The sequence below is a fragment of the Macrobrachium nipponense genome, chromosome 1 (genome assembly GCF_015104395.2).
Source record: "Macrobrachium nipponense isolate FS-2020 chromosome 1, ASM1510439v2, whole genome shotgun sequence".
Lineage (NCBI taxonomy): Eukaryota > Metazoa > Arthropoda > Malacostraca > Decapoda > Palaemonidae > Macrobrachium > Macrobrachium nipponense.
In genome coordinates, this window is record NC_087200.1 from 210,525,516 (window position 1) to 210,546,007 (window position 20,492).

Genomic DNA, 20,492 nt, shown 5'->3' on the forward strand with positions numbered 1-20,492 from the left:
AGAAGCCGACTGATGTTTGACTTGTCAGCAAATGAAACCCTGAGACCCCATTAGTTCTTTCTTGTTTCAGAGTACATCAGATGGACCGCATTTCAAAGGGGGAAATTGTAAGGTTTTGTGCAAATGAATTTTTGTTGTTTAATGGAAATTTAATTTTAAATTTCTCTTCCAGTGAAAATGAGAATCTTTACCTCTGTCATATGGTAATGATTTGATTAGATGCCTATGTAAAAATAGAACATGCAAAAGCTCTTAATATATATTTTCCCTCTCTTTTTTAAGGTGCCCCTCGCCCCCACCTCTCTCTCTCTCTCTCTCTCTCTCTCTCTCTCTCTCTCTCTCTCTCTCTCGCTATGTGTGTGCGTGCCTGTGTGGGTATATATATATATATATATATATATATATATATATATATATAGTTATTTATACATATACGTACACACACACACACACACACACACACACACACACACATATATATATATATATATATATATAGATATATATATATATATATATATATATATATATAATATATATATATATTTATATATATACATATATATATATATATATATATATATATATATATATATATATATATATATATATATATATATATATATATATATATATATATGGGTATGTGAATTAGCGTGCCTAATTCGCTTGGACTAAATAGCAGAGATGATTTAGAATATGTATAAATTACGACATGATTTTGTGACATCTACTTACAATACTTGTTAATTATTCAATACATTTTCCATAAACACAGGGAAACTACAAAGAATTTCTCAAGAAACTATTTGTAATTACTTGAACACTGTCTTTCAATAAAAAAATGTGTAATATTTGATAATTTCTAGCTTTCTTTACTATTTTGTTGAAGAGCTGGACACCTGGCAGTAATCTTCTATTTTCTTCTTAGACGAGAACGTTACCATCACTAATATAACACAGAAGATCTAAGAAAAATGGGATAAATATTGGACATATAAAAGTTTGTTCGTTCGCATTTTGGAAAGCAGATGCGGTGTCTCGTAACTTTCCACTCCGCAACAACTTCCTTAGAAGTTTTGGCTCAATTTTTTTTTTGGCATTATGAAAACGATATCAGGATTGTGTGGCGAAGTTTTAACAAACTCTAATGCAGAGACTTTACTGATATCCTCAGAGATTGCCTTATATTTTACGAAAAATGCCTTTACTATTACGTAATCGTTCCAGAACTCAAATGCTCATTTTAATACAAACGGAATATGTGATAAAAGCATTTAAAAAAAATAGTGTCTTGAAATTGAAGCTTCCACGGAATATTATTGTGTTAGTTGAAAAGAAGTAACATGAGGGAACAGGAAGTACAGAAAGAAGAGGTCGGTTATAAAAAGTGAGGTATTATATTAGCAAATAACACACGGGTAGAACTATAAGTCAATCATTAATGACATCATCTTCATGCGCAAAGTTCATCTATATCTTTTTTATTAACTAATATCTTCTTTCTGATTTTCGTATTACCATCTGTTAGTTCTTTTAAATGAATCACTTATTCTTTGGAAGCTAGGAATTTCAAAACAATGGCCGTGTGGTGGGATTATTCCATATGAATTCGGTTTGTGTTCTGAATAATAATAATAATAATAATAATAATAATAATAATAATAATAATAATAATAATAAAATAATAATAATAATAATAATAATAATAGTGGCGCCGTGGAGGAGTGGGTTAGGTCCTCAATGGACTTAAGTCAAGTTAAGCAACATTGGGGCTGGTCAGTCGTTGGATGGGTGACCGCTCTCCTCGGCGTTGATTCCTTGGGAAACAAAAAAAGGATCTTTACCAAAATTTCCTCAGTCTACTCAAGCTGTAAATGAGTACCTATCCCTGATGGGGTAGGTCCAGCTATGGGTTAAATAGCAAAACTCAGCAATGATGGAAAGAAAGGAAGGAATAAACGACAACGACGTAAATGGAACTCTGGCAACAGAGGAGCTTGTCCGGCAACCAGGTATTCAACCCAATTGAAGGGGAAGACGGTTCAGGTACTTGGAGGTCGTTCATCCAGCAACTGATCACACAAACGAAAGTAATCAACAGTCTGAGATTGGAGCTACAGAAGCAAAAAGGAAGAAAATGGACAGAGAAGAAAAATAAGGAAATATGAGATGCTACATCAGAAGCAACCCGACGGAGAGAGGATATAGAAGAAGATTGGTCAACATCTGGAATGAGAGGAATAACACCCCCCAAACAGAGCAGAGGCTGGCAGATCAAGTAAGGAACATAAAGAAAAACAACTGGTTCTCCCCAACAGAAAGAGAAGAACTGGAAAGGGTTAAATGTTTCACACGACCACGAATTACACGAAGACGAACTGAGAGACGAGCCACAGAAGACGACAGAAGAGAGGTATCAAACAACGACACACGAAGAAAACACACCGACGAAGTAACAGAGAGGACGGAATAATGGGTAGAAAAGATTAGACAATGGATGGAGCCAGATACAGAGAGAACAAAGATCCCCTCCATGAAAGCCTACAACACCAAGAAATTAAGGGAGAAAACAAGTGAGGTCAATGAAATAATGGGCACAATACACACCACCAGTATCACAGGTATATGCAGGAGCAAGATTAGTAGCAGAACTGATGGGGATTCGAACACCAACCCAACCAACCCAACAGAAACAAACAGCACAACCTCCTTGAAAAGGCGCTGGAAAAGCAAATCATGGTGATGAGATCTGACTTGAGTAAACTGAAAGAGATGGCGGAAAAATAAAGGAAAACTAAGAAGCATGAAAACAAGGAAGGAACTCAACGAGAAATACAAAGTACGAGAGAGGGGACTAAACAAACACAATAGAAGATGTAAAACAGAGGCTTAAGGCCAAAGCACATAAGATCCAACGGTACATGAACAGGAATAAGGGATACCAACAGAACAAACTATCGGAACCAACCAGAAAAGACTATACAGCCAACTAAGAGGGGAAGGCAACCACCAGAAATTCCTGAAGCCGAACCAAGTAAGAGACTCTGGGAAAAACATATGGAGTAATCCGGTATCACACAACAAACATGCAACATGGCTCAGGAAGTCAAGGAAGAAGAAACAGGGAGAATAAAAACAAAGATTCACAGACATCACGACAGACACAGTCAGACACCAACTAAAGAAATGCCAAACTGGAAAGCCCAGGTCCCGATGAAGTCCATGGATACTGGCTCAAAAACTTCAGGCCCCTACACCACGAAATAGCAGAACAAAACTCTAGCATTGTATCTCAAATCACCATGCACCCAAATGGATGACCACAGGAAGAACATCCTTAGTACAAAAAGACAAGAGTAAGGGATAGCCAGTAACTACAGGCCTATCACCTGACTACCAATAATGTGGAAGTTACTAACAGGTATCATCAGTGAAAGGCTATACAATTACCTAGAGGAGACAAACACCATCCCCCACCAACAGAAAGGCTGCAGAAGGAAGTGTAGGGGCACAAAAGACCAGCTCCTGATAGACAAAATGGGCAAATGGAACAGTAGGAGAAGGAAAAACCAACCAAGCATGGCAGGAAGACTATAAGAATAGCCTTCGACATGATTACCCAAACATGGTTAACCTAGAAAAGACCAGTCCTGTAGACAAAATGGTTAATGAAGAACAGTAGAAGAAGGAAAAAAACCAACTAAAGCATGGCATGGATAGACTATAAGAAAGCCTTCGACATGATACCACACACATGGCTAATAGAATGCCTGAAAATATATGGGGCTATAGAATGCCTGAAAATATATGGGGGCAGGATAACACCATCAGCTTCCTCAAAAATACAATGCGCAACTGGAATACAATACTTACAAGCTCTGGAATAAGACTAGCAAGTTAATAATCAGGAGAGGGATATTCAAGGGCGACTCACTGTCCCCACTAATCTTCGTAGTAGCCATGATTCCCATTACAAAAGTACTACAGAAGATGGATGCCGGGTACCAACTCAAGAAAAGAGGCAACAGAATCAACCATCTGATGTTCATGGACAACATCAAGCTGTATGGGAAGAGCATCAATGAAATAGATACTCTAATCCAGACTGTAAGGATTGTATCTGGGGACATCAGGATGGAGTTTGGAATAGAAAAATGCGCCCTAGTCAACATACAAAAAGGCAAAGTAACGAGAACTGAGGGATAAAGCTACCAGATGGGAGCAACATCAAACACATAGATGATGACAGGATACGCAAATAAAACCTGGGAATAATGTGGAAGGAGGGGATATAAAACAACCAAGAGATGAAGGACACGATCAGCGAAAGGAAAGAAATATGCAGAGACTCAATGGCGATACTCCAAGTTGCAAAAATCCAACGCCGCCGGAAATTATGGATAAAAAGCCATAAAACACCCCATGGGCAGTTGCCAAGTAATCAGATACAGCGCAAGGAATTAGTGGAATGGACGAAGGGCAGAAACTCCGCAGCAGTAGATCAGGAAAACCAGGGAAACATTTGACAATACCACAAAGCACTACACCCAAGAGCAAACTACGGACAGACTATTACAAACAACACGAAAGGAAGGAGGGGAGAGGACTACTAAGTGTAGAGGACTGCGTCCAAACATGCGAGGAAAGCAGGGAGAGCACTGGGGCCAATATCTGAAAACAGTGAAGTACGAGGTGGATAAAAGACGTGCATGGGGCAGAGGGAAGGGGAAGGGACTAATAAAAGTAGACGAAGACCCAGAAAATGTATACAGAGACAGGAGGAATGACAGACAGAACAGAGGACTCACACAAACAAACAAAACCAATGCAACGGACAGAAGGGTACATGAGACAGAACTAAAGAAACCTGAGCCAGCACGACTGACACATCGGCTAATGGCTACAGAGGGGAGAGCTAAAGAAGGAAAACTGAAGGAATGATTAACAGCGGCCACAAGATGCGGAGGCCCTCCCTTGAAGAACCAGATATGTTTCAAAGCAACGAATAGATGGAACAAATAACATCTCTCCCGGATGATGTGGAGAGGAAGTGCACAATACGACACAAAAATGAAACCATCAAAACTTAAATCCAATAGCAAAGCGAATGGTCCGGCACGTTTGCACCCAGGAAACCAGTACAAAAAGAGGCATGCATTCAGTGTGGCGAAAAGCCCTCCACTGGGAGGACTGTGCAAGAAAACATCAGCTACCGAGCCTTGCAGGTAATAAGTGGTACTGAGCCACCAAACTCGAGGGGAGTGATAGAAAACGATGCACAGGCAAAGATCCTCTGGGACGAATATGCTGGGGGGGGGGATTGGTATGGTATCAGGGACGGATAGGGCGGGTGATACGTGGCAAACAGGACTCCAGACGTGACGTTGATTGACAAAGTCAAGAAGAAAGTATTACTCATTGATGTTCGCCAATACCATGGGGACACCAGAGTTGAAGAGAAAAGAAAATGGGAAAAAAATGGAAATAAAGTATCAAGATCAGAAAATAGAAATAAGAACGGATTATTGGGATATGCCAGTGGAAATCGTACCCATAATTCATAGGAGCAGCGAGGCGACCGATAACCAGAGATCCCGGGATGAAAAGGAATCTAGAAAAACTAGAGGCTGAAGTAGCTCCGGGCCTCATGTGAGGAAGAAGGTGTGATCCTAGAAACTGCACTCCATCTAGTAAGTAAAGTAAAAGGATGGACTCCGACGATAACGGGGAGGGCCAGGATGCCAACAACCCGGTGGTACCCACCCCCACGATGAAATACCACCCAGTCGAATTGGAGGAACTGTTGGATAGAGCAAAAAAAAAAAAAAAAGAAAAAAAAAAAAAAAAAAAATAAAAAGAAAAAAAATTAATAATAATAATAATACATAAATTAATACTTTGTCCATGGAGACAAAGTCACTTCACCTCCATTAGAGTCATGGCAAGGAAAGAAGGAAAATTGCACAATTGAATTATTTAATCTTTGAGGATTGCCCCAATCTGGTTGGTCATGACCATTGATTCTTTGATTGACATTCTTTTCCACCTGAACCATCTTTCCTGTTCCTTCTTCTTTTCACTTCTCACCCAGCCTTTTATATCTTTTTATAGTCTATCCTGACAAGGCACTTCGTCCTATTGAGTAAGGGCAAGGGAAGAGTAATCGGCAAGGGAATGGTTCACTTTAATTAAATTTCTTGCAGTTATTTTGGGCCTTGTGGAATTTAGACGCTGGCACGAGGCTATGTACTCGCAAGTGAGGGTACAGTTTGACAGAACCAATATCTATTATTTTTATGCAAGGAGGGATTTATTCTAGGGTATGTTTTCTTACAAATGAAAACCAAAAATAGAAGAAACCCACATAAGGAGGAATAATGGAAAGCATACATGCCGGTTTTGAGGAAAACTAATTAGATAAATAATCTGGATAAAAGTACGTAGCTCTAGAAAAGCACAACCAAGGCCAAAGGTTGGATAATGATGGCCAGACTCCCCCTTACCCACACCCTTGCCTCGACTCAATAGCAAGGCGAAGTGCCTTTCAGGATTGAGTATAAAAAGATATAAAAGGTTGTTTTCGTGCATAAAGGAAGATGTCATTATCGGAGGGCTGGGAAACGAAGAAGAAAGAAGAAGAAGAAGAAGAAGAAGAAGAAGAAGGAAGCAATAAAAAGAGAAAGATGTAGAGGAGGGAAACTGATAAATGGTCATCAGAGGTCAAGAATGATATTGGGACACCCCCGAGCCGAAGATTAAGATAGAGAAAGGGGAGGAATATGAAAGCACACATACACGCGCACAACACGCACGCACACACAAGTGAGAGAGCGGAGAAGGGGAAAAAGGGGGGGGGGAAAAAGGGTGTGGAAAAAGAAGGGGGGGGGAGGAGGGAGAGAGGAGAGAGAGAGAGAGGAGAGAGGATAAAAAAGGACAGTATATAAGACCAACGTAAATAGGTCTTCAGTCGTTGTATAATGCAACGAGAGAGAAGGAAAGAAAGAGAAGAAGAGAGAGAGGAAAGAGAGAGAGAAGAGATAGAGATAAGAGAAGAGAGAGAGAAGAGAGGGGGGAGGAGAACGAGAGAGAGAGAGAGATGAAAAAAAACAAAAAAACGACAGTATATAAAACAACATAAATAGTCTTCAGTCTTTTGTATGTTAAACGAGAGAGAAGAGAGAGAAGAGAGAGGAGAGAGAGAGAAGAAGGAACGTCCTTTCTAAGAATGTATTGACAATCGGAAATAGAGAGACCCAAAACATCATTAGGGGAAAGCTAGAGTAATATTCTTTTTTTGTTAGCATAAACGAGCCGGTGCATAGTTGGGGTTGAACTGTTAAAAACGCTAATGTGAAAGGTCTAATGGATCAGAATGCTTGGTGTTATTTGCAGGAATTTTGAAGCAAAATTATGTTCAGTTATTTTTGTTTTGTTTCTCTCTTAATCATATAACTTCAATGTCTTTCAAGTTTAATTTGCTTGGGAGGGTAAAGGAACAAATTAGTTTATGTTGTGGCCAGTAAAAGTGATTAGCTACTAAGTTTTCGTAGTAGTTATATAAGAATATATATATATTATATATAGTATATATAGGTAGTACATAGTATTATTATATACTATATATAAGAATATATAAAACTTAATAATGCAATCTTGTTTTGGCAAGCATAAAATCTTTTTTGCGCCACGACGACCCCAACAATAGGACTACAAACTTCAGAAGACTTTAATTTGTTCTTTTGATAGTAACAAAAATTTAAAAAGGAACCCATTCTGATTTGAAAATAAATTCTTTTTTCAGCAATAACATTGTTAAAAGAGCCATACATCTCCTGGAGTAAAATTAATAATACAATAATAAAAAAATAATAATGACTAAGAATAATAATAATAAATGTGTTAATAATAATAATAAATACTGAGACAGGAGAATGAACAGACACGAAAACGAGAGGGACTGGGCACAACAAACCAATGCACGGGACAATACATGAGAAGACCAGACTAAAGAAAACTATCAAGCGATGACAACCTGGCAATGGGCTACAGAGGGGAGAGCTAAAGGAAGGAAACCGAAGGAAATGATGTACGAGCGGCACAAGGATCAGGCCTAAGAAACCAGAATATGGTTCAAAGAACGATAGACGGAAATAAACATCCTTCTCCCATATGTAGGAAGTGCCAATACGAAAAATGAAAACGCCATAAACCACATAGCAAAGCGAATGATCCGGCACGTTTGCACAGAACCAGTACAAAAAGAGGCCATGATTGCCAGTGGCCAAAACGCCCTCCACTGGAGACCTGTGGCAAAGAAAGCATCAGCTACCTTGCAGTAATAAGTGGTACTAGAGCACCTCCAACCTGAGGGAGTGGGATAGAAAACGATTAACGCCAAAGATCCTCTGGGGGAACTATGGTAGTCAGAAACGGATAGGGTGAGTATACGTGCAAATTAGACCAGAACGTGACCGTAGATTGACAAAGTCCCCCCCCCCCCCCCCCCCAAGGAAGAAAGGTATCCACTCATTGATGTCGCAAGTACCATGGGACACCAGAGTTGAAGAGAAAGAGAAGGAACAAAGGAAATGGAAAGCATCAAGATCTGGAAAATTAGAAATAAGGAAGGATATGGGATATGCCGAGTGGAAAAAATCTTACCCATAAATCATAGGAGGTACTAGGCCCACCGATACCCAAGATCCCTGAAAAAGGAAATCTAGAAAAAACTAGGACGCGCTGGAAGTAGCTCTAGGAACTCATGCAGAAGAGTGTGATCCTAGAAACGGCAGCACATAGTTAAGAAAAGTTATAGGATCCTACAGGAGGGAGGATGCAACCCGGAACCCCACACTATAAAATACCACCCAGTCGAATTGGAGGGAGGACTGTGACTTTATGAGCAAAAAAAAAAAAATAATAATAATAATAATAAAGAATTGGTGTTTTCCAACGATTTAGAAAAAAGAGATTCGTGATAAGACTTTATGTGGGGAAGGTACATTAGATATCGCACCAGCACATTCCATTTCAATTAATGTCTTCGGAATAAAAGGTGGATAAGATTAAATTTTATTTCCCACGTTTAGTATGAACTTGATATAATGCATCAGAATATCTGCATTCTACTTTGTTAGATTTTTTTGGGGGGCGCAGACGCGACAGGCTTTTTAATTGGGACTTTCCATGTCTTTTAAACCCACATTTTTTTTTTTTTCCAGATGACTTGTTTATACTTTGGATATTAAAGAAAAATCCCAGCTCAGCTATTTCTCGTGCGCTCCTCTAAAAAATAGTCTTCTTCAAGGCGGAAGAGCGGTTAGCTTCCTTTCTCTCGCTCTTTCTTCTCTCTCTCTCCTCTCTCTCTCTCTCCTTATTTCTATTTCATTCTTAGCATTTAAGCTTTCTACCGTGCGTTTCCCCTTCAGAAATCTTTGCGTTTCATGGCCCGATAAACATCCAGGCAATATTAAAAGAAATCAAATCCAAAATTCCAAAAATTCGAGGAGAAGCAAATCCTCCCGCTTTTGATGATGGCAAATATTCCTCCATTTGATAAGAAGCCAGCCAAGCAATTAATGAAAAGGCAGGAAATGCGGAGAGCAAAAACAAAAACGACTTGGCAAATTGCTAGATAAGATATCGGTCGTTTTGCAAAAACTCCGGACTTTCCAATAAGTGGACCGATGAAGGAGAAAATGTGTTGCGGAAAATAGAAAAATAAGAAGAGTTTTTAGAGGTTTCTCTTTGCCTTTGCCTGCCTTCATTGTCGATAGTCAGAGCAAATTCTTCTATCACTGTAGTTGGCTTGGCCTACGGGTAAATACATAATATATATCTTTTAATATAATATATCATTACTAATAATATATATATATAGATACGATATAATTATATCTACTATATATATATTATATATAAGCTATTATATAATGATATGAGTTTGTTTGTTTCTGTTACAGTTCATTCCCTCCCGCCCAACCTCTGCTTTGAACTCATGCTGCCAAATCCAGCTTGTCTTATTTTCGCCTTCGCATGCCATTTTCTTCTTTCTTTTTGTTTCTAAGTATTTTTTCTTTAATGAATAGTCGCCTGATAAAATACAGTCGTCTGCTTCCATGTTGCAACTTTCGTGATAATTTGGCCTAAAATTTCGTCCGAGAAAAAAATTGACTAAAATGGTTATAATAAAAGCAAAGCGTATATCCTTTTCAGTTAGTTTACTTTAAGTTGTTTTTATCAAATGTTTTTGGAATTATTGCTATATTCTTTCTGTTATTACCTATTACATACTGTTACTTCCTTTAAATGAACGACTATGTAACTTTGAAAGCTTGAATTTTAATTCCTAATGCCCCTGTGGGCTTATTCGTATGTGTCAAACCTTTCTGCAGCTATTTTAAATCTAGTCATATTTTCAAGATTGCTTATTGAGGGGGGTTTGGGGGTGGGTAAATAGCATAAAACCTATCCCCGTTACATCAACCTACTGCCGGATAAGAAGAACTGAACTCCTGTTTACTTAGATGAACCAAAAGGCTGAAGGATCTGAAGAGTCAAATGTCAGAGTTACTCGGAAACATTTACAAGAAGTTTGCCCGAGACCCATTTTCCGGAATAATTATTTAGAGGTCAAACTTGAACAAAATCCACTCACAGGGTCAGCAATTGGAAAAGGAGGAGCTTCCGAGGGAAGGCCTGAAAAAAGGTAAGAGTGATGAGTTTTGGGAAAATAGGAATATTTGTGTAGTAGTATCGTAATGTTACCCCGAGTATTTCCCAGTTAAAAACAAAAATAAACAAAACAAAACCAAATAATAAACCATCAAAGCAGTCCGGCGTAATCCCCGAATTCCAAAAGGAAAACTATCATAGTGTTTAACAAATGGTAACGCACAATGATTCGAGAATTACCTCTATAGTGCGTACGATGGCGGAAGAGCACAGGCGAGGCAAACGTCAAGAGAGAAAAAGGAGGGAGAAGAGAGGGATAAGAAAGAATAAAGGAGGGTTGGGGAGGTAGGGGTAAATAGAAGGAGACAAAAGGTACGGTTTTCCATTTGGGGCCGATGGAATTATATTAACTAAGTAGTAATAAATATCTGAGAAATATTTTCGTACTTGTTACGACTCGGGCTAAAGTAATTATTAGCGACAACTTATATTCATGAATCCATTCATGAAGGAGGAATGCTGGCACTTGACAAACAAATAGGAGAGAGGAGAGAGAGAGAGAGGAGGAGAGAGAGTAGTCGAGCTAAGCATATTTATTAGGCAAATATATATTTTCGATGAGGGAAATTTATGGATCCTTACGATCATTGTAATTAACTAAATGATTAATATAGATACGATGGTAAAAAAACAATAATAAATAATTAAAAATGAACAATAATATATTAAAAGAATTAAAAAAGTAGATACATAATAATTATATTTATTATTAACGGTTTAAAATAATAATCACAAAGCTAATGAAGTTTGCTGTTTTTTTAATAATAGACAGAAGGTAAATGCTGCATTTAGCACCCAGTAAATGTACCAGAGAAAAAATTGGATAATGCTCAGACAAAAAAGAAACAAAGTTATTTCGATCTCCAGAGACCGTAGAGGCGGTCCAGAGATGGGGAAGTTCTCTTAATTTTTTTTCCAGCTAACATTGCACTCCTACTTTAATATTGAAGCAGACTTAACACTGAAGTCTTTGTTTCACGAAAAAACCGCTATCTGGAATAAAACGTATGGAAAGTTCGTTGCATCTTTAGTTCAGTATTTTTCATCTGCAGCAATCTAGAGAATTGCCCAAGATCAGTTTTTTTTAGGGGGGGGATTTTTTTTCCCGTCCCAAAATTTTTTTTACCTGAAATGATAAAAACTGATGCTTTGGCATTTTTATTCTTGTTCACCAATTTGACAGTTAGTGTTTAATGGTGGTTCTGTGTAGTTGCTTCTTTTTCTAATATGCATGATTCTTTTCCAGATTGCTTACATATTCAACACGTTGTCAGAGTATTAATCTTGTCTCCACAACGATTTAATCACGGTTTTTATGTCCACATAGTTTCAAATATTTTTCTTTTTTTTATTAATTAAAAACAGTTAAAATAGAGACTGCGTCTGTGTTCTTTGGTATGTATGTATGTAGTATGTAAGATTTGTTAAAATTTAATATGTCGATGTTCATTTCATCTAGCGAAAAGATTCGAATCTGTGGGTTAAAAGGTTTTATTGAAAGAACCATTGGGATAAATCATATGTAATCCGTAAGTTTAAGGTATTAAATGTAACAACATTTTACCCTTTTTCATTAGAGGGAGTCAAAATTGAAGATTATTCAATCGATAAAGGAGAGAGAGAGAGGAAGAAGAGGAGGGAGAGTAAAGTGGGACGAGGAACGAGACGAGGAGAGTGACGAAGGACGAGAGAGAGAGAGAGATCCCTCAGTCTTAAAGGCCTGAAAGGAGGGGGAGTTGGGGGCGAAGAGACCACTGGCAACTGGAGACCACAGGAAAATCCCATCTTTTTCTCTTTTTCTCCAATGCTGTTTTCCATTTTCATTCACAAATTCTTGCGGTCGTAGGAGAGAGAGAGGAGAGAGGAGAGAGAGGGGAGAGGAGAGAGGAGGAGCGGAAGGGGGTGGGGAGAGAGAGAGAGAGAGAGGAGCCTTTAGCTCTGAGTTTTCCTAATGATGGTTATGGTTTTATGTACTTTGGAAGGACGTAAAGAAACTAGGGAATAAATGTTGTTATTCGTGTATCCCTTCATGATGCTCATAAATGAATAATATAGTATGAATTAAATGTTTCTATTCACAAATCCTTCATGGTTGAAAAGGACAAAGTAACGTTCATTCAACCTCTTTTGTCAGCAATAAATATTTACGTGTAATTATTATTACTCAAATTAACTAAATTGGTGATCACAAATTGGTAAGGCTTTGATATTAGAATATATTATAAAATTTCATCGTGTGTTTTATAGAAATATCGTTTTGGAAAACTGGTAAGCATTTAAATGCCATTTCCGTTTCAAATGAAAATTAACTGTCTAAAGAAAATTGTTGACTGTGGAATATAAAAATATAACACTTTTCGGTTGCACATGAATTCATTCACGAAAGACGCAAAAACAGTTGGGACTCCCAAGTCCAAAGAATATTAAAATATGTATATAAAGATTAGGTGCATAAAAAACGGTTATTGTGTTACTTGCGAACCATTATCATTCAAACGATTTGTTTTTTTTGAGAAAAAGCTTCAAAGCGACGGAACCTTAAGCCTTTAATAAGGGACAAAAGAGGCTCGATTGTGGAACTACTGGAACATGACATTTGTCTATGCTGTAGTCGTTATATAAATATTGTTTTTATATGTCAGTGGGACCATTTGTTACAAATTCATGTTATTCAAGTATTTACAGGGACTACGTTAATGGAACGAAAGAGGTGGGATGGAGATTCAGGGAACTAAAATCTATTTAATAATAGAACAAATAAAACTTATTATAATTTTACTTACAAAGATAATTAATCATTAAAATTAAATTCTTTAGATGATAGTATAACTGTTTGGTTTTTCAGGAAGACGATTGAAGCCGCAACAAAAGTAGGCTTCTTTTTATAGATCTTAGTCGATGTTTCCAGAATGAAAAAGCATTAACAAAACTAATGCAATTTGTTATAGATGAATTCTTCCCATTGTATATTACGTCCTGCTCCTGTTGACTCGAATTCAGTTCGAATAAACTAAATGTACCCATTCATAAATCCTACATAAGTCTTGTTATACCTGTGGACGCATCGTGATGCGGTGGAATGATAACTTAATATGAAAATGGTTTTGACGCAAAACACAACGGTTTCCGATAAGTCACTAAAACCTTTAAAAGCACCATATTTATATATAGAGATAGTAGATCTATAAGATAAGAATATATATATTAGATATAGCCTAATTATCTAGAAGATATATATATAGGTTTAATATATATATAAATATAGAGAGATAGATAGATTTATGATATAGTAATTTCTATAGATCTAGATATATATTATATATAGAAGATAAAGGCGAATATAATTAATAGAGTATATATAGTATATATATATAGATATATATTATATAATATATATAGTTAGTATATTATATATATATTATTATATAATATATATAACTGTGTTCGATAAGTCACTTAAAACTGTAATTTTAAAAGCACATATGTTTATATATATATAGTAGTATATATATTTAATATAATTTATTACAATATTATATAATATTAGTATGATATATAATATATATATATATATCGATATCTATCAATATATATTATATACATTATATATATATATATAACATCATATATATTATATATATATATTATAATATAGATGAGCAGAGAGAGACAGAGACAGAGAACGTAGTTAAGCAAATAATAATCCCTATCGTTGCTGGTCAACGATTCCATGGGGCATACATCGATTAGAGACCAAACGAATTTCCATGTCCTTTCACTTATTTAGCGTCCTATACACACAAGAGTGATTAAAAGGGGAAAATTGACAAATTGCAATCAAAGCATCCAGACGGAAAGAGTTGTTTGGAGGAAAAAGATTAAAAATTGAAAAATGGAAGCGAAGAATAATACTCGAAATGAATCGCGCTTCCTGTACAGCGGGGTGGGGTAGGTTAATAACGATGCTGTTGTGTCTATAGCCGTCTATACGACTATCTATATTATTCTATCTATCTATGTGTTCATATCCCATGTAATATACATACAAGCACTATACAGCAGTGAATACGAATTACGAATTGAGGTTATAATGGCTTTGGTACCCTTGATATTGAAATGGACAAGATTTAAATTTGGAAAGGAGGATGAGAGAGAGAGGAGAGGGAAGAGAAGAAGCGAGAAGAGGAGGGGAGAGAGAGAGAGAGAGAGGAGTTAGCTCTGAATCGATCTCCTCTTTTTGTAATTCCCCCCCACGGTTACCTTCTGCTAGCTTGCTTCCCTTTTCACTTCTTCTTGGAAACTTGCATGTCAAGCCAACGGGCCCCTTGAGGCTTGTTTTCCATTACGAATTGGGGTTTAATTTGTTGAATGTTTTTTTATTTCGGTTATTTACAGCATCATTTTCGAAGCACGTATAATCTGGTGTAATCTCGATATACCTCCATTATATAAGTGATTGTACTTTCTTTACAAATGTCATTCCTATAACAGGAAGTACTCCAAACTTTTTTAGATTTTCCAACAAACGGGTTCCAGAAACTCCTCCAAACTTCTGGAACGTGGTTGATTTTTCCCCTTCATCCTGGAAAGGAATTCGCGAGTTCCCGCCCCTGGAACCAACATTCAACGTCTCAAAGGCCATTTTGCGCCCTCTGAACTAAAAGCATCTTTCCTGTTCAGGAATCACTGAAGCCATAAACTATGTTTCTCTGCCATCCCTGACTGACGGTTGTCTTTGTTACTAGCGGGCGGAATTGGGGCTTGGGGCTTTATCTTTCTTTTCTTTCTTCGTTCTGCTGAATTTTTCGCTGGGAAGGTATTTTGAGGACAGGAAGAGATGGGCACTGGCTAACCTCCGAGGGTGGGATATTACTAGGTTCAAATTTGTGGATTAATAATAATAATAACTAATAATAATAATAATAATAAGTAACAAATAAATAAAATAATAATAATAATAAATAATTAATAATAAAAAAGAAGAAAAAAACTTCAAAGGCCCTACACCCACGAATAGCAGAACAACTCCAGCATTGTATTTCCAAAATCACCATGCCACCAAATGGATTGAAGCACAAGGAAGAACGATCGCCTTAGTACAAAAGACAAGAGTAAGGGAAAGAATACCAGCCAACTAAAACAGGGAATATCACCCGGACCTGCCACCAATAATGTGGAAGTTACTAACAGGTCATCATTCAGAGTGAAAGGCCTAATATAATTACTACGAGGGGACAAACAAAACCATGCCACCCCCACCAACAGAAAGGATGCAGAAGGAAGCTGTGGGACAGGGGCACCAAAAAGACCAGCTTCTGATAGACAACAAAATGGTAATAAGAAGAACCAGTAGGGAGAAGGAAAAAACCAAAAGCCTAAGCAGTGGGCCATGGATAGGACTATAAAGAAAGCTTTCGGACATGATACCACCCCACACATGGGACTAATTAGGAATGACCTGAAAAATATATGGGGCAGGGGGGAGGGAAAACACATCAGCTTCCTCCAACAAAAAATACAATGCGCAACCTGGAACTACAATACCTTACAAAGCTCTGGAATAAGGAAGCTAGGGCAGAGGGGTATAATATCAGGGAGAGGGATCTTTCAAGGGGCGACTCCACGTCCCCACTACTATCGTAGTAGCCATGATTCCCATGACAAAAGTATATTCAAGAAGATGGAGTGCGAGGGTACCAACTAACAAAAGAAAAAGGGCAACAAAATCAAACCATTCTGCATGTTCATGGACGACATCAAGCTGGTATGGTAAGAAGGCAGCAAGGAAATAAGATACCCTAAGCCAGACTGTTAAGGATTGTTAATTCTGGGGACCATCAGGATGGAGGTTTGGAATAGAAAAAATGAGCTCCTTAGTACAAACATTACAAAAAGTGGCAAAGTAACGAGAAAAACTGAGAAGGATTAAAGCCTACCCAGATGGAGCACATCAAACACAATAGATGAGGAACAGGATACAAATAACTATGGGAATAATGGATGGAGGGATATAACAAAACACCAAGAGCCATGAAGGACACGATCAGGAAAGAATATATGCAGAGGACTCAAGGCGATACTCAAGTCAAAACTCAACGCCAGAAGAAAATATTGATAAATAAAAGCCATAAAAAACACATGGGCAGTGCCCAGTAATCAGATACAGCGCAGGAACTAGTTGGGGAATGACGAAGGACAGAACTCCGCAGCATAGATCAGAAAACCAGGAAAAACATATTGACGAAATACACGCAAAAGCACTACACCCAAGAGTCAAATACGGACCAGACTATACATAACAACCGAAAGGAAGGAGGGAGGAAGGAGCTACTAAGTATAGGGAGGAATGCCGTCAACACCTTAAGAACAGAGGCATCTGGGCAAAATATTGAAAACCAATGAAGGACCAAGACCGAAGGTGGCTAAAAGAGATGCATGGGAAGAAGGGACTGAAGAAAAAGTAGACGAAGACCCAGGAAACATACCCCAATGTCAGGGAGAATGAAAACAGAACAGAGGACTGGCACAATAAACCAAAGCCAATGCGGACGGAAAATACATGAGACAGAACTAAAGAACTAGCCAGCGATGGACACGTGGCAATGGGGCTACAGAGGCGAGAGCTCTAAAGAAAGGAAACTTAACGGAATGAATAACCAAGCGGCACAAGATCAGGCCCTAAGAACCAGATATGTATTCAAAGAACAAAGAAGACGGAAATAAAATAACTATCCCATCCAATGGTTAGGTGTAGTGGCAATACGAAAAGAAAAATGAAGGAGCAAACCCCATAAACCACCATAGCAAAGCGGAACTGCCCGGGGGGGGGGGGGGACACTTGCACAGGAACCAGTACGGAAAAAGAGGCATGATTCAGTAGCAAGAAAAGCCCCTCCACTGGAGCCTGTTGCAAGAAACCATCAGCTACCTTGCAGTAATAAAAGTGGTTACGAGCACCAAGGTCCTGAGGGAGTGATAGAAAACGATCACGCAAAAGATCCTCTGGGGGACGATGGTATCAGAACGGATAGGGTGATAACGTGCAAAATAGACCAGAGGCGGACGTAGATTGTACAAAGTCAAGAAGAAAGTAATCACCTCATTGATGTCGCAATACCAATGGGACACCAGAGTTGAAGAGAAAGAGAAGGCAACAAATGGATAAGTATCAAGATCTGAAAATTAGAAATACAAGAAGGATAGGTGGGTATATGCCAGTGGCAAATTGTACCCATAATCAAAGGAGGCACGGAGGCCCACTAGGCCACGATCCCAAGGATCGCCCTGAAAAGGAACTCTAGAAGAAAAACTAGACCGCGGAAGTAGCTCTAGGAACTCATGCAGAAGAGTGTGGGGACGCCTAGGAAACGGCACACCATAGTAAGAAAAAGTGATGGGTACTCCTAAGGAGGCAGGATGCAACCCGGAACCCCAACCCCAAACTATAAATACCACCCAGTCGCAATTGAGGAGGACTGTGGAGAGAGCAAAAAAAAAAAAAATAATAATAATAATAATTGTTGGTGTTTTCAGAAAGATTAGAAGAAAAAGAGATTCGTGATAAGACTTTAGGGGATAAGGGTACAATTAGTTATATGCACCAGCACATTCCATTCAATTAATGTAGTTTCGGAATAAAACGGATGAGAAACTTATTTATTTCCAAACTGTTTAATATGGAAACTTGATCAATAATGATCCATTATATGGCATCTACTTTGGTTGAGATTGCAGATATGATCATTAACATACTTTCCAGATGAACTTTTATGACTTTGGATTTAAAGAGAAAGAAAAAATCCCTAGCTCAGCTATTCTCATTGCGCTTCCTTTAAAACTAAGTTCTTCTCCAGGCGGAAGGCGGTTATAGCCTTGCTATCTCTCCCTCTCTCTCGCTCTCTCTCTACTCTCTCGTACCTCGATTTCCCCCCGTTCACTCGTCCTCTCTGTCCCTATTTGGAGTTTCATCTTAGCATTTAAGACTTCTTCGCCCGTGCTTTCCCCTTCAGAAATCTGCGTTTCATCGGCCCTAAACACTCCAAGGAATAATAAAAGAAATCAATATCCAAAAATTCGATGAGAAGCAAAATCCTCCTTGCTTTTGATGAGGCAAATATTCCTTCCCATGATAAGAAGCCAGGCCAAGCTTAATGAATGAAAAGGCAGGAGGGAAATGGAGAGGCAAAAAACGACTGGAAAATTGGCTAGATAGATATCTTCTGTTTTGCAAAACTACCGGCTTTCCCATAAGTGGACGCTTGAAGGAGAAAAATTCGAAAATAGGAAAAAAAGTGTAAAGAGAGTTTAGAGTTTCTCTTTTGCCTTATTCTTCAGTTTGTCGATAGTTTCAGAAGCAAAGTTTCTTTTCTATCCCCACGTGGTATGTTGGCTCTACGTGTAAAATATATATATATATATATATGAGTATTAAGATGATTATATATATCTATATATATATTATATTATATATAATATAGGATATATAGTAATATCTATAAATATAATAATTATATACAGATATATATATATAGTATAAATACTATATAGATATATAGTATATATATATATAGTAAATATTGTTTCTGTTACAGTTTCATTCCCATCCGCCACCCACCTCTGCTTTGAACGCAGGCTGCAATCAATCTTGGTCTAATTTTGCCTTCGCATGGCCTTTTTTCTCCTTTTGTTTCTTGTTTAATAATTTATTTTTCTTAATATGTCCATGATAATACAGTCTCTCCTTTCCTTTGGCACTTTACGGATAATTTGCTAACAATTTGTTCAGAAAAATTACTAAACGTTATAACTAAAGCCAAAGAGTATATTACCTTGTTTTCAGGTAGTTTTACTTTAATTGTTTATCAATGTGTTTTTGATTATTCTATCTTCTTTCTGGTGATTTCCTATTACCGTACTGTTACTTCCTTTAAATGAACACTATTGTACTTTGGAAAGCTTGGAATTTTAAATTCAATAGCCCCCGTGGGCATTGATTTCTATGTGTCAAACCTTTCTGCTATCTATTTTAATCTAGTCATATTTTCAAGATTGCTATTGAGGGGGTTGGTGTAATAGCTAAACCTATCCCCGTACATCACTACTGCCGGATAAGGAATGGACTCCTGTCTACTTAGATGACCAAAAGGCTGAAGGATCTGAAGAGTCCAATTTCAGAGTACTCGAACATTACAGAAGTTTCCCGATCCCTTTTCCGGAATATTATAGAGGTCAACCTGAGTATCCACTCACAGGGTCAAGCCAATTGGAAAAGGAGCTTCCGAGAAGGAATGAAAAAGGTAAGATGATGATTTTGGGAAAATAGGAATATTTGTGAGTGGTATCGTAATGTTAACCTTTTCCCCAGTTAAAACATAAACAACAACCAAATAATAAACCATCAAAGCAGTCCGGCTAATCCGCAATTCCAAAATATCATAGTTTACAAATGGTAACTCACAATGATTCGAGAATTACTCTATAGTGCTTACGAGGCGGAACGCAGGACAACGTCAGAGAGAAAAAGAGGGAGAGAGAGGGAGAAAGAATAAGGAGGTTGGGGAGGGGTAATAGAAGGAGACAAAAGGTACGGTTTTCCATGGATACTATATTACTAAGTAGTAATAAATATCTGAGAATATTTCGTACTTGTTACGAATCGGGCTAAATTAATTATTCACATTATATTCATGAATCCATTCATGAAGGAGGAATGCTGGCACTTGACAACAAATAGGGGGGAGAGAGAGAGAGAGAGA

General features: G+C 37.8%; 1 protein-coding gene across 1 annotated transcript in view; it reads left to right on the plus strand.

Annotated features, from left to right (window-relative positions):
* Window positions 1-15,398, plus strand: part of LOC135219076 (uncharacterized) — a 62,528-nt gene extending 47,130 nt beyond the window's left edge. The window contains exon 3 of the mRNA XM_064255506.1: window positions 15,229-15,398. Coding sequence (XP_064111576.1) covers window positions 15,229-15,398 — 170 coding nt within the window. The remainder of the gene's footprint in view (window positions 1-15,228) is intronic.
* Window positions 15,399-20,492: the final 5,094 nt, after the last annotated feature.